Source organism: Callithrix jacchus, chromosome 1 (genome assembly GCF_049354715.1).
Source record: "Callithrix jacchus isolate 240 chromosome 1, calJac240_pri, whole genome shotgun sequence".
Classification (NCBI taxonomy): Eukaryota; Metazoa; Chordata; class Mammalia; order Primates; family Cebidae; genus Callithrix; species Callithrix jacchus.
This window is the reverse complement of record NC_133502.1, coordinates 15,076,969-15,099,509: the sequence shown is the minus strand read 5'-3', so window position 1 is coordinate 15,099,509 and position 22,541 is coordinate 15,076,969. Positions and strand designations below refer to the sequence as shown.

Below are 22,541 nucleotides of genomic sequence, written 5' to 3'. Positions count from 1 at the left end.
TTGGATTCGATGGGTCACCCCCTGGGGGGAGAATTTCAGAAAACTGCTGACAGTGTTTTTGATCATTCTCCCCTTTCATGCCTGCAGTGATGGACACTCTGAGCAGAGAGAGCCCTTGCCTGCTGCATCACCGCTGTGAGCCTTCGAAGGCAAATGCCCTGTGAGAGGAAAACGCATTAAGTGGGTAACTTCAGATTAAGGCACAAATGACCGATATTGGGTCCTTTCCTGAGAGCAGATGGGAGGGGGAAGGGCAGGGTGCTTGTGCTGGTGGAGAGTGACCCCGTGGGGGTGGAGACGAAGAACCCTGGGGTGCAGAGGAGCTTGCGTTTGGGCAGGTGTGGGGCCACAGCCATGCAGCGCAGTCGGGAGCTGTCAGTGCCCTGCGCCCTCGTGTCTGCACATCAATGAGCAAAGAAGTGCAACGGACCAGCAGGGGGACAGGCGGCTAGGACCAAGGCCTTAGGCTCAGCGCTTGGCCTCTCTCTCGGCGGCTCCTGCTTTGGGTCTATGTGGCTGTCCAGCCCTGCTGACCTCCCCAGACTCACAGCTGTTTTGACAGGACCTGCCACCCCCTCCTTGGGGTCTGGATATGACTTTTTTTGTGGCTTCCAGCAGGGCCCAACATAATGAGCACTTGTTTTGTGCATAATATCAAGAAAAGAAAGAGGAGGAGGACAGCCCCTCAGGGGCTCAGGGTTTCCTGAGTGTGCCAAGGCGTGAAAGAGGCATAAGAGTCACCGAGTAGGCTCAGTCCACACCAAGTGCCAAGCAAGTGCCAAGGGTGGAGGGGTTCACAAATGCTGGGAGCTCCCACAAAAGCCTGGAAGGCTTCAGAGAGGAGGTGGCACTTAGCTGGGCCTGGAGGCTAGGGCAGTGTCCAGGCAGCAGAGGGGGCATGAGGCACCTCGGCTAAGCAGGGAGCCATGGCCCAGGGTGAACCCCGAGGCTGGAGTTCCTGAAGCCAGGCAGAGCTGAGGCTGGGGGTGATGTGGCCTGGGGAAGAGGCTCCCGAAAAATCAGGAAGCAGGTCCCATTGCCAAGGGTTGGGGGTGCATCAGGAGCCAGTCCCATCCCTTCACCCTGTGAGTCCTGAACAAATTAAGAAACAAACACACAACTTTCCAAAGGCAAAGGATCAGGACACTGTGACTGGTCCAGTAGGTTCTAGAAGGTAAGGGGACCTGTGGTTAGCTTCACCTGAGCTACCCTAGGCCTGCTCAGGAAAACGCTGGTGCCTGTGTGCTCTTCCAAAGAGCGGTCCCTTCCATGGGGGCTCCCAAGTCACATCTCCACAATGTGAGTTTGAGAGTGTGTGTGTGAGAGCAAATGTGTGTGTTTGAGGTGTCAGTGCATGTGAGTGACTATGTGTGAGGGGTGTGCAAGTGTGTGGTGCCAAGTGTATGTGTATGTATTTGAATATGTGTTTTGATGTGTAGAATGGGTTTGTGTGCACATGTGAGTGAATGTGAGTGTATGTGTGCATATGTGTGAATGGATGTGTGTGGAGTGTATGTGCATGGGTGTGAGTGGGTGTGTAGTGTGTATATATGTGCAGGTGTCTGGATGTGTGTCATGTGTGCATGTGTGGTGTGTGTATGGAGTGTGTATGCCTGGGTGTGAGTGCATATGTGCATGCACACGTGTAGGAATGGGTGTTAGTGTGTGCACATGTGTGAGTGGGTGTGTGAATGAGTGGATATGTGTATGCATGAGCATGTGTGTGTGTGCAGGGGTGCAAATGTTATGTATGCAAGTGAGTGCAGGTGTGTGTATGCAAGTGTGAGTGCATGTGAGTGGGGTGGAGGGTGAGTAGCTGTGTGCACGTGAGTGGGGAAATGTGCACATCTTTGAACGTGTGCATGTGTGTGGGTGAGGGAGTGTGTGCATGTGTATGAGTGGGTGTGTGTGCACATCTGTGGGTGTGTTTGTGCATATGTATAAATGGGTGTGTAAGTGCATGTGTGTGAGTGGGTGTGTAGGGTGTGTGTGCATGTGTGTAGGGTGAATGTGTGCATGTGAGTGGGTGTGTAGGGTGAGTGTGCATGTGTGTGGTGAGTGGGTGTGTAGGGTGTGTGCATGTGAGTGTGCATTGAGTGGGTGTGTAGGGTGAGTGTGCATGTGTGTGTAGGGTGAGTGGGTGTGTAGGGTGAGTGTGCATGTGTGTAGTGAGGGTGTGTATGGTGTGTGCATGTGAGTGTGTATTGAGTGGGGGTGTAGGGTGTGTGCATGTGAGTGGCATTGTGAGTGGGTGTGTAGGGTGTGTGCATGTGTGTGCATTGTGAGTGGGTATGTAGGGTGTGTGCATGTGAGTGTGTAGTGTCAATGTGCATGTATTTGAGTGGAGCCACCTGGGTGTAAACAACTCACCCGTGATGAACATGTTCCATGTTCTTTGGTTCTTCAAATGCAGATACAGTGGAATACCATTCAGCAATGAGAATGAGCAAACTACAACTCTACCCACCAATGAGGGTGACTCTCACAAACTAATGTGAGCCCAAGAAACAACCCACATAAGATCACATAACATGGCTTCCTTTAAAGATCAAAAGCACGCAAAACTGAGTTGTGAGAAGTTGGGAGAGTGGCCAGCCTTGAGTGAAGGTGGAAGTTGGGAGGGCAAGGAGAGTTTCTGGGAGGCCATGAGGTTGTGCTTCCTCATCTGAGTGCGATCACATGAGTGAGTTCACATGAAAATCCACAAGCTGTACTTTCATGATTTGCACACATTTTTGTATGTATGTGTTGTGATTTTAAAATGGCTGTAGGCTGGGTGTGGTGGCTCACACCTGTAATCTCAGCACTTTGGGAGGCTGAGGCGGGCAGATCACCTGAGTTCAGAAGTTCGAGACCAGCCTGGCCAACATGGTGAAACCCCGTCTCTACTAAAAATACAAAAATTAGCTAGGTGTGGTTGTGCATGCCTGTAGTCCCCGCTACTCGGGAGACTGAGGCGGGAAAATTGCTTGAACCCAGGAGGCAGAGGCTGCAGTGAGCCAAGATCACACCACTGCACTCCAGGCTAGATGACAGAGTGAAGCTGCATCTCAAAAAAAAAAAAAAAAAAAGAGACTGCAAATTCTTCTACTTTTGTCCCATGGAGAAGTGGAGAGTATTTTTCCCCCACTTCCTGTAATACCTTGAAGTTAGCTGACCCTGTGATTTGCTTGTAAGTGACAGAAGGTGGTGGAAGTGATATGACACTTTCAGGATTAGGTTAGAAAAGGTGATGCAGTGTTTCAGAATAGAGTCTATTAATAGAAACTCCGGGGCCAGGCACAGTGGCCCACGCCTGTAATCCCAGCACTTTGGGAAGCCATGGCAAGAGGATTACTTGAGGTCAGGAGCTTGAGACCAGTCTGACCAACAGAGTGAAACCCTGTCTCTACTAAAAGTACAAAAAATTAGCTAGGTGTGGTGGCAGGTGCCAGTAGTCCCAGCTACTCAGGAGGCTGGGGCATGAGAATTGCTTGAACCAGGGAGGTGGAGGTTGTGGTGACCCAAGATTGTTCCATAGAAAAAGAAAAGAAAATAATGAAGAAAGGAAGAGAAAGGAAGAAAGAAAAGAAAAAGAAAGAAGAGAAAGAAAGAAAGAGGGAGGGAGGGAAAGGAAAAGAAAATCCAAGGTTCAAGAAGGCCAGCAGGTCAGCGGATAATTGCCATTGAAAGGATAGTTTGCTACTCACAGATCCCAAGAGGAGAGGGCATGCCACATCATGCAGGGACACCAGGGAGACATAGGGCTGGTCAGGAGGTGAAGGGAGCAGGGAAAAATGTGGGCAAGGGTGGTTTTAGGGCACACAGGCTTAAGAATGGTTGGTTTGAATCATTTCAGCAAGCTCAAGACATGGGGACTGTCCCCAGCTGTGTGGTACATGGCCCTGGAGTGGTTAGGGCAAGTGGATAGTGTCCTGGTGTGTGAGAGCCCAGAAATGGAGCCTATGGAAGCTAAGGACTCTGGATGGTAGGTTTGCATTTGAAGAAGAGAAGAGCACGCACATGGGTGAGTTGTTTACTCTCTCTAGGAATTGGCTAACCCTGGGAGGGGCAGTCCCTCCAGTCAGCAAGGTCCCCACATGTCAAAGCATCAGAATACAGAAAATAAAAGCCCTGGTTAACACATGCAGCTTCTGTCCTGTTTGCTGGGACAGGGACACTCTCTTTTAGCACCTCAGGCTGTCATATCAGAAGTCTGGTTCCCCTGAGGCTGCCAATGCTGGGAGAAACCAGAGGCAGGTGCTCCAGGGCACAGCCCCAGGGAAAGTCCCAGCCCATGGTCAGCTTCAACAGCCACACACCGGAGTGAAGTCACTTCCAGATGGCCCCAGCCCCTCCCTGGAGTAACCTCCTGCTATTGATGTTCTCTACAGAGACTTCCAAGATCAGGGAGCAGAGAAAAACCATTCCCACTGTGCCCTCTTCAATATCCTGACCCACAGAATCCACAAACATGATCAACTATGTTTCCAGTTGCTGTTCTGGGGTAATCTGATACACAGCCGTAGTAACTAGAACGGTATATTATACTTCAGCCAAAAGTTACTGAAAAAGATATGTTTCATTAGACTTGTGCAGGTTGCCTCAGAAAAATTATTATTAGGATTCCAGAGGTGTGATCCCATCGATACAGTGTAAGAATCCTTTTCCTCCCCAGGCACCGGTGTGAGATGGCTTCCGGCCTACTGGCGTGAACAGCCTCCCTGGCCATGCCAGCTCCTGCTGTCCTCACCTCCTGGCCCAGGTGGCCAGCGTGGTGCTCTCTCTGTTCTGCACAGCCCTCCTGGTCTTCAGTGCCCTGAGAAACATCCTTGCCCTTCGCCTTGCCTGTCAAAAGGGCAGGAAGATGGAACTCCACAGGCATCTACCTGGTGCACCTGGCTGTGTCTGACCTGCTGTTCACCGTGGCCTTGACGGGAAGGGTGGTGTATTACACGCTGGCCTTTCGGGGAGGGGCTCTGCAGGCTGATGGTGTTCATGCTCTACACCAACACCTACGGGGGGGTCTACCTCATGGCCTGCACGAACGTGGACCGTTACCTGGCTGTGATCTTTGCCCACCGGGCCCATGGCTCTGTATGGCTGGCCGTGCCAGGCTGATCCACGTGGCCGTCTGGACCTTGGCACAACTGCAGATGGCACCCCTGCTCCTGATACCCATGACCACACCGCTGGCAGGCAAGCTGGCCTGCATGGCGTACAGCAGCATGGAGCCGGTCCTCGGGCTGCCCTCATGGTCCTGGTGGCCTGTGCTGTTGGCTTCTGCAGGCCGGTGGGGGTCATCCTGTTCTGCTACATGAAGAACAGCTGGACGCGGTGCAGGACCGCCTGGGAGAACCCACTGAGCAGCAGGAAAGGACGCTACCGGTGGGCCTGGCTGCTCATGCTGCTGGTGCTGGGGGCCGTGCTGGTCTGCTTTAGCACCTACCACCTCAACGTCATGCAGTTCATGGCGAGAAGGCTGCTCCGCCCGCCATCCTGCGCCCAGCGGAGGGCTTTTGAACTGTCCCTGCAGGCCACCATGGCCCTCATGAACATGAACTGCAGCTTCGACCCCACCATTTACTTCTTTGCATCCATGTATTACAGGAAATGGCTCCTGGGCATTTTAAAACTCAAAGCATCTTCCTCCTCCTCCTCCCCAGGAAAAGCTTCCTCAGAAACACCAAGTGTCACCCAGGCCAGAGGCTCTGTGTGCTTAGCAGAGCACGTGGTCTAACATGTCATGTTATGACATGTTAGATACATGCTTTATGACTGTATCTAGGGAGGGGTCCAGATACAGTCCCCTCCCCGAAAGGCCAGCATGTAACACACCACCCTTCCCGTCAAGGCCACGGTGAACAGCAGGTCGGACACATGTTAGATACATGCTTTATGACTGTATCTAGGGAGGGGTCCAGTGTGGGGGCACTGAAGTTGACACAATTTGGGTGAAAGTAGGCTCTTTAAGGAAAAGAATATAGAATAAAAAATACAAAATCAGGCCAGGCGCAGTGGCTCATGCCTGTAATCCCAGCTTTGAGAGGCCAAGGTGGGCCAATCACCTGAGGTCAGGAGTTCAAGAACAACCTGGCCAACATGGCAAAACCCCATCTCTACTAAAAATACAAAAATTAGCTGGGCATGGTGCCATGAGCCTGTAGTCCCAGCTACTCAGGAGGCTGAGGCAGGAGAATAGCTTGAACCTGGGAGGTGAAGGTTGCAGTGAGTTGAAATTTTACCACTGCACTCTAGCCTGGGTGACAGTAGTGACTCTGTCTCAAAAATAAAATATAAAATAAAGAAATACAAAATGAGAGACAGGCTCTTTGAAGGGACAGTGTAAGGACGGAGCCTTGACCTTTGGACTTCAGTTTCCTGACAAACACAGCTCTAATATCTCTCAGTAAACAGCAGCAGAGTCTCTCTGTCCCTGAAGGGGTGTGTGGTGTTTTTTCTTTTCTTTTTTTTTTTTTTGAGACGGAGTTTCGCTCTTGTTACCCAGGCTGGAGTGCAATGGCGCAATCTCGGCTCACCACAACCTCTGCCTCCTGGGTTCAGGCAATTCTCCTGCCTCAGCCTCCTGAGTAGCTGGGATTACAGGCACGCGCCACCATGCCCAGCTAATTTTTTGTATTTTTAGTAGAGACGGGATTTCACCATGTTGACCAGGATGGTCTCGATCTCTTGACCTCGTGATCCACCCGCCTCGGCCTCCCAAAGTGCTGGGATTACAGGCGTGAGCCGTCGCGCCTGGCCGGTGTTTTTTCTAGGAAAAGTCTGTTTTCATGGAAAGTGCAGATGAAGCTGAAAGAAGTAGCTGAGACTAGATCAGCCATTTAGAGGCTGCTTCCAGTTTGGGGCTGAAATGCTGTAAAGAGCAAGCACACTTCTTCTCTTCCAGAGAAACTTCTAAACTCTGCATTAACATTTACTAAAATGTCAAAGTTTTTCTGAAAAACTCAGAAAACACGGGAGGATGCACCGCCAGGCGCTGAGCTGGCGCCTCTGCAGAGGGTCAGGAGGGGCCGTCCCACATGGGGAAGGGATGTTGCGTGCTTTTGTGTAGCGGTTTGGGTCTTGCGCAATGTGAAAGCATTCACAGTCGCACGTGTCTTTGTGAAGAATGGTGGGGAAAGGAAAAAGAAAAGCAGGCGTTTTCATTTGTTTTGTGTGTCAGAAAGGCTGTATGCATTTAAGTGCCGCTTACATTAGATTGAAACAAACCTTTGCAAGAACAAACTTTGAAAGAAGTTTCATTGCAACTTAAGTCTGAAGCAAATTTTTCTTTTTTCGAGACAGTGTCTCACTCTGTCGCCGTGATCATGTCGGCATGATCTTGACTCACTGCAACCTCCGCCTCCCAGGTTCGAGAGATTCTCCTGCCTCAGCCTCCGAGTAGCTGGGATTACAGGCAAGCACCAACATGCCCAGCTAATTTTTATTATCTTTAGTGGGGATAGGGTTTCACCGTGTTATCCATGCTGGTCTCAAACTCCTGACCTCATGATCCACCTGCCTTGGCCTTCCAAAGTGCTGGGATTACAGGCCATTGCACCCAGTCAAGTCTGAAGCAATTTACAGAGCCTTTTGATGTGGGTGATTTCGTATTTTGTAAAGTATTAGGTTGGTGCAAAAGTGATTGAGGTTTTGCCATGACCTTTACACCAACCTAATAGAATGTGTGCTTCCCTGCCAAGTACAGGGAGCCCCACAGGTGGCACTGATGTCTGTCTTGGCTGACGTCCTCTAGCCCTCCTTGTTCAATTTCCAGCAGGGCCATTGCCTCCCCTGACAGCCTCTGGCCCTTCCCTCTGTCCCCACTGACCCTCTGTCCCTCCCTGCGCGTGGAATCCTGCCTCAAGCTTCCCCAGTCGCCGTCCCGCGGAGACCCTCTTCTCTCCTGATGCTTCTGCATCTTCCAATTTCTGGCTAGGTTTTGGATATTTGACTATCTTCAAGGCAGAATTTCATGTATACTTTATCAAGTGGGGAATGTCCCATCCTGGGATGTTGTGATAAATAAATACGTATTTGGTCTTTCCCCCAGTTCCCTGGCATAGAGCTCCTAAAACCCTTGGAATTCCCCAGAGATAGGGATTAGAGAGCATATTTGTTCTTCATCATGAGCCCTCTTGAGTTTATGCTAGTGAGGTGACTCTTGCTGGACCCGGAAAATAAGGCTGGTTGCTGGAGGAACCACCATGTGGTTAGAGGGTTGGAACTTTCGCCCCATCCCCTAGCTCCTGGGGAGAGAAAGGGGCTGAAGACTGAGTCCAGTCACCAATGGCTAATGATTTAAACGATCATGTTAATGCATCCTCCATAAAGCCCCAAAGTGATGGAGTTCTAGAAGCTTCTGGTGGTGAGCTCCACATGCCTGGAGGATGGTGTCCGTCAAACTCCATGGGTACAGAAGCCCCCTGAAATCAGGCCCCTTCCCAACCCAGGCACCTCTTCAGGGGCTGTCTGTCTGTATCCTCTATGTATCACATCCTTTTGAATAAGTGGTAATTAACAGTAAGTAGTGTCCCTTGAGTGCTGTGAGCTGTCATAGCAAATTATCAAACATGGACCCTCAATTTGTAGCCACGTTGGACAGAAGCGTGGTAACCTGAGGACCCACTATTTGGGAGTGGCATCTCAAGTGGAAGGCAGTCTCGTGGGATGGGGCCCTAACCCTGGGGGGCCTGCACTAACTCTGGGTAGCAAGTGTCAGAACTGAATTAAATTGTGGGACACCCAGTTGGTGTCCACAGAGAATTGGTTGTTGGTGTATTTTAAAAAACAGTTTTTTTCTTACATCCTGGCAACTGGTTTGAAGTCCTGAAGGAAATGTCTGCACTGGCATCCCTGCTTGATGCCCCGGACAGCTGGCACTACCCCAGGCAGGAAGTTAGCGCTCCGGATGCCCCCACTGGTTTGAATGAAGGAGGATCATTTCTCTTACGATTTGTCAGATGCTATGAAAAACCGTCAGGGGCTCATGCTGAGGTCCTAGGCATACTTCTCCTCCATGTCTGCTTCCAGCTTGGAGGCAGAGAGGCTCAAAGCCTCAAAGAATTTGGAACTCTGCTCTAGGGGCCCTGTGAATTCAAGAGCGAGGGACCCCAACTGAAAGGTCCCCTCTGCATCCATTGGGCTGCTCTGAGCAAATCCTATAGGTGCCCAGCAGTTTGCTTCCACACCTGGCAGGGGTTGAAGGCAAAGCTCACACCCCTGATGCATTTGCACTGACTGAGCACTTCTCAAGGGCCATGAAGGTAAGAGGAGGGGCCAGCCAGCCAGTGGTGTGATAAAGAGCGGGCCGGCCCAGGGGCTGCCTTCCCAGGGGCTGCCTTCCCAGGTGGGAGGAAGAGGGGCCTCCAGCAGGGACACTGAGAGGCAGCAGGCTGCCTCTCAACATTATAGATCCTCCTGGGCCACCTTTCCAGCGTTTCTCATGCCTGATCTGGCCTGCACAAGGGGCTGCTCGGCTCTAAAGCTGCGTGGGGTTGCGTGTTAGGAGAGTGAGGAAGCTGGAAGGAGACAGTCATACTGGAGGGCATTTGGGAGCGAAACAGGAGCAGGAAAGACTTCGAGGTCCGGCAAGAAGAGGAGGCATCGGGTGGGAAGAGAGAGCACAGCCACGATGTCCATCTGCTTGCCGCGCTGGCTGCGGATTGAGGCACGTGTTCTTTTTAGGAATGGCCATGATGGGCTGGCTTTACAGAGAGTGAGGTCTCCGTTCTGAAGGCTGAGTTCTGAATATGGATTGGATATTGGCATTGAAATGTGATCCCCAAGGTTGGCGCATGGGGTGGATCCCTCATGAGTGGCTTGGTGCCCTGTCCGTGGTGATGAGTGGGTTCTTACTCAGGTGGGATCTGGTGGTTGAAGAGCCTGGCACCTCCTTCCCTCTCTTGTTCCCACTCTCGCCATGTGACCGCCTGCTCCCACTTCACCTTCCACCTGGGGTCAAAGCTCCCGGAGGCCTCCCCAGAAGCCGAGCAGATGCAGACACCACACTCGCACAGCCTGCAGAACCTGAGCCAACTAAACTCTTTTCCTTATAAATTACCCAGCCTCAGACAGTTCTTTATAGCAAGGAAAACAGACTCATTCAGGGCAATGGGAGGAGGCACCTGGTGAAGGATATGCACCCACACCCCCACACCCCACTTTCCTCATCTGTAAAAGGAAACTATCATATCTGCACAAGGGACTATCGTATTTGCTATGCGGGACATTTGTGGGGATTCCATGAAGCAATGTGTGTCAATTATTTAAAACTAAAGAAATCATTTAAAATGGAAACAGATTGTGGCCACTGATACTTGTAAGGGGTGTCAGACCAGCTTTTGTTAGTGGGGATATCCGTGCATCTTTTCTTGCTACTGAGGCTGGAAGGTGTCAACACCCAGGCCACCCCCTCAAACCAGGAGCCGCGGTTCTCAAAGTGTGGTCCGGGGTCCAGTGACAGCAGCGACTCCGGGCGCTGCCCAGACCTGCTGACTCAGCCCCACTAGGGTGGGCCCTGCACTGTTTTACCAGCCCTCTGAGGGGCTTTTGGAAAATCCTAGTGCCCAAGTCTGAGAACCACTGGCCAAGATGAATTCAATCAGCATCTCTAGGAGAGGGACTCAGGCACAGGTTATTTCAAAAGCTTCTCTCAGGTTCCGAAGAGCAACAGAGGCCGAGAGACAGTGCCTCGCTGACAGCCAGTGAGGCTGGGGGCGGTGGTCCCAGATCAGCTTGGTTGGTCTTGAGATGTGCTGGGGGTGGGGCTGAGCTGAGCCGGCGCTTGGGGCCTGGGCTGCAGCGCTGTTCTCTCTGCAGGCAGCCAGCGCGAGCACCCCAAGGTGCGGTGGGAGAGCAGAGGCGGCGCCTCGGTGGGAGGCTAGAATCCAGCTGCCAGAAACGTGAAGACATTTGCCAAAGGCATGTTTTAGTTCAGTCCTGAAGGAGGTGGCTGTGCCCCTCCCACTGTTGCCCCTAGGTTTCCGCTTAAGTCCATGGCCCTATCGAAGATGGGGGGCTGAGGCGGGTGCCTGATGGGCATGGGTGGGGTACGGGATGGCCACGAGCAGGGTGCCAGGCCGGCGCCACACTTGCTAATGGGCGAGTGCCGCCACTGCCGCTGAGGGGCTGGTGACAGGGAAGAGTCTCCTAGTCACTTCGGGTGGATTTCAAGGATTATCGGAGTAGATGGGGAAGGAAGGAAGAGCGGGACCCTAGCGAGGTTTTGTGTTTTCTGGACTTTGGATAGATCCGGGGTGAGGTCAGGGGGTTTCTGCTTCAACTGTGGGAAGGCGTGAGGTTGAGACAGGAGAGGTGAAGGCAGGTGGGAGGAGCAAGAAGTTGCAGAGAGGAGGAGGCCACGGACTCAGGCCCAGACTCACCCCCAAATCCACAGGGCTCCGCCAGGCCAGCTGACGGTGGCTGAAAATGCTCGACACCCCAATCCTAACCGTCTGGCTGGTAAGGCGGATCCAGACCCTCCCACCTGAGTTCCCATGGGCTCTTCTAGCACAGGTGTGGCTTCTGATCTTGATATCCTGCTAAGATTAGGAGATGAGATCAAGTGTCCCTGTTCTAAGGATCTGAGCAGAAGATGTAAGGCTGGAACTCACCAGAGCAAACTGCAGCAGACAGCAGGAAACAGACAGGGAGGACTCCACTCAAGGCTCCTGCAAGAGCAGAGGCTGAAGCTCAATCGGAACTCAATTCTGCGGAAATAAAAGGCAGAGGGTTTTTTAACGCTATAGTCAGCCAGAAAAGTCCTGGGTGATGGTAGGGGAGGTCCAAGGCCATCTGTGTTTGCTGACTGGCTTTCTCCAAAGGTGAAATCAACTTCTCAGAGCTTTTGATGGGTAGTTTTGCAGGGAGCCGGGTGCCTACCCTGCCACAGGGACCAGGAGGTAGAGGCACTGTCATCTTTGATGATTACATTTCAAAGGGGTGGCTCCCCGGTCCTTGAGGAGGACAGTCCTGTTTCATACAACTGGTAAGAGGCTGGGAAAAGATTTCTGTCTCATAGAGGCAGAGGAAGAACTGACAATTGCAAGTTTTCTAAAGTAAATGCATCAGGGGCCCCTAAAAGGGAGATCAGGGGCCTAGAATGAGGAGGGAGCCTGCTGACTGCCTTGCAGGCGAGGAGAACCCTGGGGCCGTCTTGGTGACACTAAGCCCATCAGGCCCTCCTGGTGCAGCAGGGTCTGCTGAGAGCCTGCAGTGGGCTGAGGCTCGCGGTGGTTCTGACTGCGCTGCTGGGCCTGCTGTTGGCAGTAGACAGCGGCTCTCCCATAGACTGAGGGCTTGAGTTTTCCAGGCCCTATGCTAAACCATTCACAGCAACAATCTTTTTCTGCATTTCTCGTGCTTATTTCATTTAGGCAACACTATTATTGGCACACAACAGATGAGGAAACTGGGCCACCAAAGTCACATGGGGCCAATAGCAGAGCTGAGACTCAAAGCCACGGCTGATGGCAAAGCCCACCTTCAAATTCACACTGGGCACAAAAGGGCCGTGACAGCAGGCCCCAAGCTCATAGCCCCTGTGTTTCCACAGATCTCATCCCTGGCAGCCTGCCCTAGACACTGATGGCTTTTGGTTCGTTCTGGACAAGCTCCTCAAGCTTTAATGCGCAGGCAGGCATCACCTGGGGTCTTGTTAAGATGCCGCTTCTTCTCCAGTTGGTCTGGGCTGGGGCCTGAGAATCTGCATGTCTAAGCTTCTGGAGACGCTGATGCTGCTGGCCCAGGGGTTGTGCTTGGAATGCTTCGAGCAGTGTGGGCTCACAAGATGCCATGTTCAGAGGAGGCGAGGCCTGCTTCCCTCCTGGCTTTCTTCCCTCATCAAGCATGGGTCTTCAGCTTTGGCTGCAGATGAGAATCATCTGGGGACATCCTGATGCCCACCTGGGCCCCACTAGCAGAGACCTGATGTGATTGGTCTGTGATGTGGCTGGCGTTAGGATTTCCCAAAGGTCTCCAATGAGTCCTCTGTGCGGCCCATTTTGAAAACCATAGCGCTAAAGGAAGGAAGTGATTTAAGAGACATTTCAAAGGTGAAATTAAGAAAGGAGACTGCCTGTGTTTGTCTTTTTGGACAAATAAAGTAAGGGATTATATAACAGGGGTCTCCAGGGAAGCAGAGCAATGCGTCACACACGGCACACACACAGACACACATGGCACACACACAGACACACACAGCACACACACAGACACATATGGCACACACACAGACACATATGGCACACACACAGACACACGGCACACACACACGGCACACATGGCACATATAGACACACTCATGGCACACACAGACACACACACGGCACACATGGCACACACACGGCACACACACAGACACACGGCACACACACAGGCACACACAGACACACACACGGCACACAGCACACACACAGACACGACACACATGGCACACACGGACACACGGCACACACGGACACACGGCACACACGGACACACAGCACACACACAGACACACACGGCACAGACAGACACACACGGCACACACACGGAACACACACACGACACACATGGCGCACACACACACACACGGCACACACGACACACACACAGACACACACGGCACACACACAGACACACATGGCGCACACACACAGACACACACATGTGTGTGGATTTGCACCACAGTAGTGGGACCTGGCAAATTTGAAATCCACAAGGGAGGCCAGACAGCCTGGAGGCTTGAGCAGGATTTCTATGTTGTGGGATTGAGGCAGAATTGCTGCTGCTTCAGAAAACTGTCCTGGCTCTGAAGGCTTTCAGCTGATGGGATGAGGCTCACCTTCCCCGTCATATGGCGGGTAATCAGCTCTATCCAAAGTCTACTGATTTAAATGTTAACTGCATCAAAAGAATGCCTCCACCATGACATCTCCAGCCATGTTTGACCACACGGCTGGGCACTGTAGCCTAGCCAAGCTGACACATAAAATGAACCATCGCAGGTGACTTCAAGGTTAAATGTCTATGGGAATGTGAATAAAAATAAGGAATGACTGATGGGGAACTGGGTTTGGGGAGAATGTGGGTGAGCTGGATAGGCTAGGTCCACGACCCCTTTTTGGAGACTTTTGCCAGCCCCGGACTCTGGCCCACCGTGGTAGTTGGCCCGGCTGCTCTAACAAAGTGCTGTAAACTGTGGGGCTGACACACAGCAGAAACTTCTTGTCCCTGGAGAAGTTCTGGCGGCTGGAGGTCTGAGATCAAGGTGCCAGCAGGGGTGGTTCCTGCTGCGGGTTGTGAGGGAGAATCTGCTGTCCCTCTCATGCTGCTGGTTCTTGCTGGCGTTCTTGGACGTTTCCAAGCTGGCAGATCCATAGCTCCAGCCTCCGCTGCCATCCTCCTGTAGGCGGCTCCCCGTGTGTCTCCGTCCCCACCGGGTGTTTCTCTCCTCCTATAAAGACACCAGATATGTTGGGTTAGGCCCACCTTAACGGCCTCGTCTTGGCTTGATCACATCTACAAAGACCCTATTTCCATTTGAGAACATACGGACAGCAGGGGTTAGGACATCGCCATATCTTTTGGGGGGACTCGATTTAGCCCACAACACTCACCCTTTTCTGAACACCCCTCTTTCTAGACCCTGTCTCTTTCTCTGAGTCCCATCTAATCCCTGACACCAGCTTCAAGCCCCCACGCTGCCTCAGAGCCCCGCTGCAAAGGTGAGGCTTGGAAAAGGAATGAGAGGGTCTCTTTTAAACATTAGTTGCTTAAAAAAGAGTTTAACTTGTATGGTTTGTTTTTTTGGGCCCTGTGAAAATAATCTCGTGTCAAAATGGAAGCATGAGAGGGGCAACTTCTAAGGGTTTCCCTGTCCCACAGGATCAGGACAGCAGCAGGGCACAGGCCGGGAGGAGCCCCGTCAGCCAGAACCCTATGGTGGTGAGGTCTTGAACCCTGTTCCCTGGGGGCAGACAGTGATCACCCAGGCAGAATGTCCCAGGATGTCACCACTGGCAAGAGTGGCTTAATGACACCTAAGAATTGTAATCACTTGACATTTTAAGGAGGAAGAACATAAAGTTTCATAAGTCATGTTTGAATGATACTCACATGTTCCGATGGGCTCCTGGCTTTCTCCCGAAAGCACATTTCCAGCCAGAGTCACCACTTCCTGGGCACCGCTGCGCGCCGCAGGTAACCACTGTCCAGCTTTCACTGCAGTTCTCTTTCTCACTTTGCCCAGTGACGGCATACGGGATGGGCATGGAGACTAAGAAGTTCCGCTGGCCTGTGATGGTTGTAGGCAGCAAGGCCCTGCCACCTGCGGGTACAGCAACCCTGCAGCACACAGGGTCTCACCACACCTCAGGCTACGTGAGTGCCTCATGGTGTGGCCGCCCTGTTCCGCTCTAATTGTAGAAATCTGGAAACTTACACTTTCAAATGCCAAAGGCCAACTTCACCTTCTGGGGCTCTGATCTGTGGATTCTAAGGAGTCCTGATCCATGCTCTGCCGTCTCTGGGAGCTCTGTGATTAGCAGGACAGGCAGCGGGGTGGGCTGGCCCCAGGGGGTGAGGAGCGTGTGTGTGTGTGTGTGTGTGTGTGTGTGTGTGCATGCGCAAGCATGCACAATAACACCTGATATAGGCTTTTAGGTAGGTTGTACATAAGGTGTAAATTGACCAAGGTAGAATGTTGCCAGAACTTCAGTCCCAGCCTAACTCAGCTCAATCCCCGCATATAAAGGGCTGTTCTCTGAGACAACGGTAGGGCGGGGAACCCCTTCATCTCTAGTAATTTACAATTTTGTCTCTAGGTCAATACTCATCTACCACATTCATTCCTACATTCACCATGTGTGGTCCTGGGTGCTGGGGACACAGTGAATAGACGTGGTCTCCAGCCTCATGGCCCAGGTAGGCCACCAGGGGACACACAGAATTGTAATTAGATAATTACAAGGTAACATGGGAAGTATGTTAGGTGCTGGGTGGAGACTGACATCAGAGAAGGGGTTAGGGAAACTCTAGGAGGGCTCCTGGGTTTGGGGTTGGGGACTGGATTGAGGGTACTGGCATTTCCTGAGATAGGGAGTGTGGGGTCAGATAAGGTTTGAGGGTAGAAGTGGGTTAGGGGCCCTGGGACAGGGACATGGTCTCCAGTGTAAGGAGGGACATACGAGGCATGCAGCCTGGAAGAGAGATTTAGGGTGAGGGTTCAGGTTTGGGAGTCACGAGGTGGGCGACAGTCCCAGGGAGAGTTGACGGTGGCTGCTCTAAACTGTAGGCTTTATTATTATTACTCAGGTATGATGAGACCAACAGATCAGCCACCGACCGCCATTGAAAAGACAGTATTACTCACAGCTCCCAAGAAGACGGGAGCACACCCTGCCCCCCAGGGCCACCCAGGGAAGCACCAGGGCTGGTCAACAGGCAGAGGTTGGGTCAGGAGAGCATGGGAAAGGCCTTGAATGTGGTTTCCAGGGGAAGCATCTATGGGGAAGCATCTCCCTGCAGGCCTTTTCCTGTCTCTAGGGATTGGCTGGCCCTGGAGTACAGGGTTTGTCCCTCCAGAGTCAGCAAGGCCCCAAGATGTGAGAGCATTGGGATGCAGAGAGTAAGATGCCCCGGCGAACAGGGAGGCCTAGAGAGGACCCAGGAGCACCAACATTCACAGGGAGGGAAGAGGCTGAGGAAGCTGTGGGAGAGACAGAGAGGCGGTGCTGGGCAGCCAGGACAAGAGGCCGCTGCCACAGCCACGGAGCTACGGGAGTTACCAGCAGCCTCAGAGCGGGCCATGGCATCCAGCCAAAAACTGGCTGTTGGGGATGGAAGCCTGGAGTTAGGGAGCTGAGGGAATGGGGACAGCGCATGTCACAACTTGTTTCAAGGAATTTGTCTTTAAAGAAATACCTGAGACTGGGTAATGAGGTTTTTTTCTTTTTCTTTTTCTTTTTTGAGACAGAGCTCTGTCTCCCAGGCTGGAGTTCAGTGGTGTGATCTCAGATCACTGCAACCTCCGCCTCCTGGGTTCAAGCAATTCTCTGCCTCAGCTTCCCGAGTAGCTGGGATTACAGGCGCCTGCCACCACACCCGGCTATTTTTTGTATTTTTAGTAGAGATGGGGTTTCACCATCTTGGCCAGGTTGGTCTTGAACTCCTGACCTTGTGATCCACCTGCCTTGGCCTCCCAAAGTGCTGGGATTACAGGTGTGGGCCACCACACCTGACCAGGAAACAGGTTTAATTGGCTCACAGTTCTGCATGGCTGGGGAGGTCTCAGGATGGAAGAAGGTGGAGGGGAAGCAGGGACCTTCTTCACAAGGCGACAGTAGAGAGGAGTGAGGAGTGAAGGGGGAAGATCTCCTTACAAAACCATTAGCTCTTGTGAGAACTCATTATCACCAGGACAGCATGAAGGAGCCACCCCCATGATCCAGTCACCTCCCACCAGGCCTCTCCCTAGACACGTGAGGATTACAGGGGATTACAGTTTTCAAGATGAGATTTGGGTGGGACACAGCCAAACTATATCATGGGCCTTCTCCTTTCTTTTTTTCCTTTCTTTTAATTGGAGAAATTGTTAGGGAAGGGTCAGTAGCAAGGCAAAGGGGGAGCTTCAGAGGAGGAAGGAGATGATGGAGAGAGGGCTCTTGAGCACCCCTTTTAAACACAAGCCTTTTTTCAGGGAAGAGGGGCAGTGGGCGCAGAGACAATTGCACTACTGGAGAGTGCCTGGGGAGGGCGCCTCTGTCCTCCTGAATATTTTCCGGCTCGGTGGGAAATTTCCTAAGGCCAGCCAATGGAGCCGCACAATTAAAGATATTTCAAAATCTTTATTATTCACTTTCAAAATCAGACCCTAGCTTATAATTTGTTGGTATTTCCAGTGGTATTAAGAATATGCCACGAGGCACAAGCCTGTACTCCCAGCTACTCGAGAGGCTGAGGCAGGAGAATTGCTCGAATCCAGGAGTTAGACTCTGTCTCAAAAAAAAAACCAATATGCCAGGAACTCAGCATTGGACAGTGTAGGAAACACAGCTGCGCTTCCCATCTCCCTCGCTCCCCACAGGAGCCCTCCAGGTGGGTGGAGCTGAGCAGGGAGTCTTCCCATCTTACAGGAAGGCCCTGACATCCAAGCCACACAGCCGAGGGGGACAGGAGAGTCCTGCCTGGAGTCCCAGTGTATCTAATGGCTGGGTTATAAGAGATCTGGAGAGTGAAGGCTGCCCCGTTCTCTTCATTTGTCTCTGTGGCCTGTTGGGTGACTGTCAGCCGAAGTGTCTTTACTTCTGCCCTGGAGGTGTTCACTATGATCTTAGTTGTCCACTCCCCACACCCCACCCCCCCCCGCCACCAATCACATGTTGGAGTCCTAACCCGCCCCAACCCGCCACAAACCTCAGAATGTGACTGTACTTGCAGACAGGGTCTTTAAGAGGGCATTAAAATGAGGTCATTAGGGGCTGGGGGTGGTGGCTCACACCTGTAATCCCAGCACTTTGGGAGGCTGAGGCAGGCAGATCACCTGAAGTCAGGAGTTCGAGACCAGCCCGGCCAACATAATGAAACCCCATCTCTACTAAAAATACAAAAACTAGGCCAGGTGCAGTGGCTCACACCTGTAATCCTAGCGCTTTGGGAGGTGAGGCAGGCGGATCACAAGGTCAGGAGTTCAAGACCAGTCTGGCCAATATAGTGAAACCCTGTCTCTACTAAAAATACAAAAATTGTGGCAGGTGCTTGTAATCCCAGCTACTTGGGAGGCTGAGGTAGGATAATCACTTGATCCCAGGAGATGGAGGTTGCAGTGAGCTGAGATTGCACCACTGTACTCCAGCCTGGGAGACAGAGTGAGAATTTGGTCTCAAAAATAAATAAAATGAGGTCATGAGAGTGGGCCCTAATCCAGTATCAGTCATATTACGGTATCTGATTTTATGGTATCCTTATAAGAGGAGATTTGGACACAGACATTGCACAGAGGAATGACCAGGCAAGGACACGGCAGGAAGCCATCGTCTATCAGCCAAGGAGGGCGGCCTCGGCAGAAAGTGGCCCTGTGGACACCGCGACCTACCGCCCTCTGGAGCCATGAGCAACACACTCCTGTTGGTGACGTCCCCCCGTCCATGATGCTTTGTGACGGCAGCCCGAGCAGGCTAATATGGTGTTCTTAATCTTTCTACCCTGCTTTAGGAAAATACGTGAATCCTGGTCTCTACTTTCAAACTTTGCACCTCCTGCCAGCTGTTGAAAGAACAGCAGAAGCCAGAACAAAGCGAATGTTTTTATTCACATTTATTTTCTTAGGCGCCTCCAAGAGCTAAACGGTCCCATCTGAAGGGGTATGGGGTTCACGCGTCCATTCAGCTTGTCTTCTCACTCCGGGACTGAATAGAGGGCTCCCCGGCATCTGAGCTGCAGAGCAGCAGGTCACGCCCCAGGGCGTCAGGGCCACGGAACCGCACACACCACACTGTCTGCCTGTGTCTTTTCTGCCTGGGTCAAGTTGACGACACACACTTATTGACTAACTTTGTTGTAGAACTTTCTCTTCCTATGTCCTAAAGATGACCTTCCCCGCTTGCTGCTCTGGCCCACTCCGCTCCGCCCTTCTGCAGACTCTCTTATCTCTGGTTTGATCTACTTATCTTTGGTATTCACAGAAGGTTCTGGTGCCTGGGTGGGGATGTGACCAGGCCAGTGGAGCTTGGGCAACCTGACAACCCCGAGAGCCTGAAGGAGGTTAGAGGCCATGTCCCTAAAAACGCCTCCCTGTGCAGAGCCGGCTTGAGGGCTTTGCTTCCCGCCTCCCACCCACACCGCGAGGGTCCGGGTGGCCGGGTCCCCTGGCAGGTGAGGCTCCTCTGGATGGAAACCTCACAGGATGTGAAGGCCAGGCCTGCTGGCGCCCAGGCAGCCCTGCTGAGCCACGGCAGCTCTGGAAGCTGGCTTCATCTGTGAAATGAGGACACTGGTCGAGACCTCTGTAGCCTTCCAGTGCTGGGAATGTGGCATTCCTGAGGCGAGGCCAGGAGGTGTGTCTACAGCCTGATTTCATGGGTTTTGTGGTGTGTCTGTCTTTGTACATCTTAGCGGCTTTTAAAATCCTGCGTGGGTGGCCTGACTCCAGTCACCTGTGTCACCTGTTGCTGGTGTCCAGAATCTCATCTAGAGAGACAGTGGCTGAAGGTGGGGCTGGTGGTCACCAAAAGTCAGAAACCTGAAAGCAGGGGGGCTGGGGGAGCAAAAAGACTGAGGATGGATGGGTTCGGTGCTAAAGAATCGAGTGTCTTGTGTCCTCTGGGTGGGCGCCCTTCTTCACCCTTGCGAGTGCAGACAGCAGGTGCTGGGGAGGAGGCTCCCGCAGACAGGATGGGCAGGAACCCCCTCTGCTCTCGGCCTGGAGCTAGTGAAGTGTGGCTCATTTGTTCAAGCCTCTTGAGGTTTTGGGGGCCCCTAGAGGAAGCAGAATAAGAAATCAAGGGAGAGACCTATGACGTTTCTAAATGCTGCCCTTTGGAGAGCTCTCTCCTGATTCCCCCGGTCTGAGTGGCTTTCTCCATCTTCTCGTGGATTTTTAGCTGCCACAGAAATGCTCTCAGCCGACCTCCGCCCGCCAACTCCAGGAGCCGGGCAGGTCTGCAGTTGCGAAGGCTCACAGCTGGCGGCCTCTGCGGCAGGCTTGGCTCACCAGGAGCCAGCTGAGTTTGCTCCCAGACCTCTTGCCTCACCTGTTACTGAAACTAAATAATTTAATATTGTGAAGACTGTTACCAATTAGTATAAATTCAATTAAAGCATTATAATGAAGTCATATAATTAATTATATGAAAAGTATAAAGGTGAAAAGAAAGAGTGGTTTTTCTGAGAACCGAGTTGATGTTTTGGGAAGTTTCATAATGGCAATTTGCTAACAAAACCAACCCGCTGTCACAATATTGTGAGTGTAACAACTATGAGAGGCTGGAGGGAAAATGTGGATGTCCAGGAGAGACACGCGCTCCCATGGCTTCGCTGAGTTCTCACTTGAACTGGAGCTCAAAGTCGATACATTGTGGGTGTATACTATGAAAGACCTCTCCAACTGCTCATTGGTACAACTAGATTATATATTTAATCTGGCCTTGGTCACAGTGACACCAGAAGATTGGCGAATGAATTACACTGACATGTTTTAAATTAGTATGTTTACTATACGGATATATATAGCTACACTTTACCCGCTCCTAAAATAGTAACTGAGGCCAGGCACAGTGGCTTGCAACCTGTTGTCTCAGCTACTTGGGAGGCTGAGATGGGAGGATCTCTTGAGCCTGGGAGGTGGAGGCTGCAGTGAGCTATGATTGCACCACTGCGCTCCAGCCTGGGTGACAAGAGTGAGACCCTGACTCTAATTAATTAAGTAGTTAATAAGGCAAGCGTGGTGGCTCACACCTGTAATCCCAGCACTTTGGGAAGCTGAGGTACGAGGATTGCTTGAGCTCAGGAATGATCTAGAAAGTGTGAGAATCTGTTGGTTGAACACCGAGGAAAGGCTGTGCCCTCTCCCAGACTGCAGCAGGGGCTGGAAACAGACTCCAAATGGAAAGAGGAGCGGTGTCAGAGGCTCCCTCAGGTGGGAGTCCACCGCACTCTCGGTGCTCTGGTTCCAGGCTGGACTCCCTCGCACCGTGCTGCCTGGTCTAGACTCTCGTCCACCCAGCTCCAGGGTTCTGGAGCTCTCCCAGGGAGAAGGGGTGCACAGGTATAAAGGAATCTCTGGAATAAGTTGGCAAATGATCAAAAGAGGGGAGGGGAATATCTTTGGAGAATTTCAACTTTTGATTGAATATGTCAAAATACAGAAGAGTACATGCAGCATATATGTAGGATATTTAAAAACCAGTAAAGCAGACACCCTGTACCTCCGCCCAGCTTCAGAAACAGAAACTACAGGAGCTTCTGAAGCCCTGGGGTGCCCTGCCCCAAGCCCTACCCACTGTCTTCCCCTGCCTCCAAAGCAACTGTATCCTGATTTGCTTTTATTATTTTGAAGTAGTTTTGAGCTGAATTTCATAATTTGAAATGTCATAATTTGAAATGGCCATTCATATAATCAGTAATAAGACAGGCTAGGGGTGAGTACTGGCTTTATTTATTTATTTATTTCTGAGACAGAGTCTTGCTCTGTCACACCAGCTGGAATGCAGTGGTGTGATCTCGGCTCTGCAACCTCTGCCTCCCGGGTTCAAGCGATTTTCCTGCCTCAGCTTTCCTAGTGGCTGGGATTACAGGCATGCACCACCACACCCAGCTGCTTTATTCTTTTTGAATTAAAAAAATAAATAATAACCCAGACACAGTTGTGTTTGTATTCAGGTGATCTCCAAGCAGGAGCGTTATCACATCTCCCCCAGGGCTGGAGGCCTCGGCTGCTCTCACTCTGTTAAGGTAGTTGGTTTTTTCAATTATTTGCTAGACTTTTTATGGCTAAGCAGCATAAACAAACTCCTCCTTTAAACAGGCCTTAAGTGTTAATATTACACTCATCTTTGTGCGCATTTCAGTGCCGTAGTGCCCTG

At 51.8% G+C, this 22,541-nt stretch overlaps 1 protein-coding gene across 4 annotated transcripts in view; it reads left to right on the top strand.

Annotated features, from left to right (window-relative positions):
* The window catches only part of LOC144582624 (G-protein coupled receptor 183-like), a 33,779-nt gene extending 12,652 nt beyond the window's left edge, over nt 1-21,127 (top strand). For 2 of the 4 annotated variants that reach the window (XM_078373715.1, XM_078373680.1), the window contains one exon: nt 88-6,531. In XM_078373715.1, coding sequence (XP_078229841.1) covers nt 5,069-5,719 — 651 coding nt within the window. In that variant the 5' untranslated portion in view covers nt 88-5,068 and the 3' untranslated portion in view covers nt 5,720-6,531. Of the gene's footprint in view, nt 1-87; nt 6,532-7,284 lie in introns of those variants that run through there. The other 2 variants (XR_013535732.1, XR_013535731.1) reach the window with 2 other exon arrangements.
* The last annotated feature ends 1,414 nt before the right edge of the window (nt 21,128-22,541 follow it).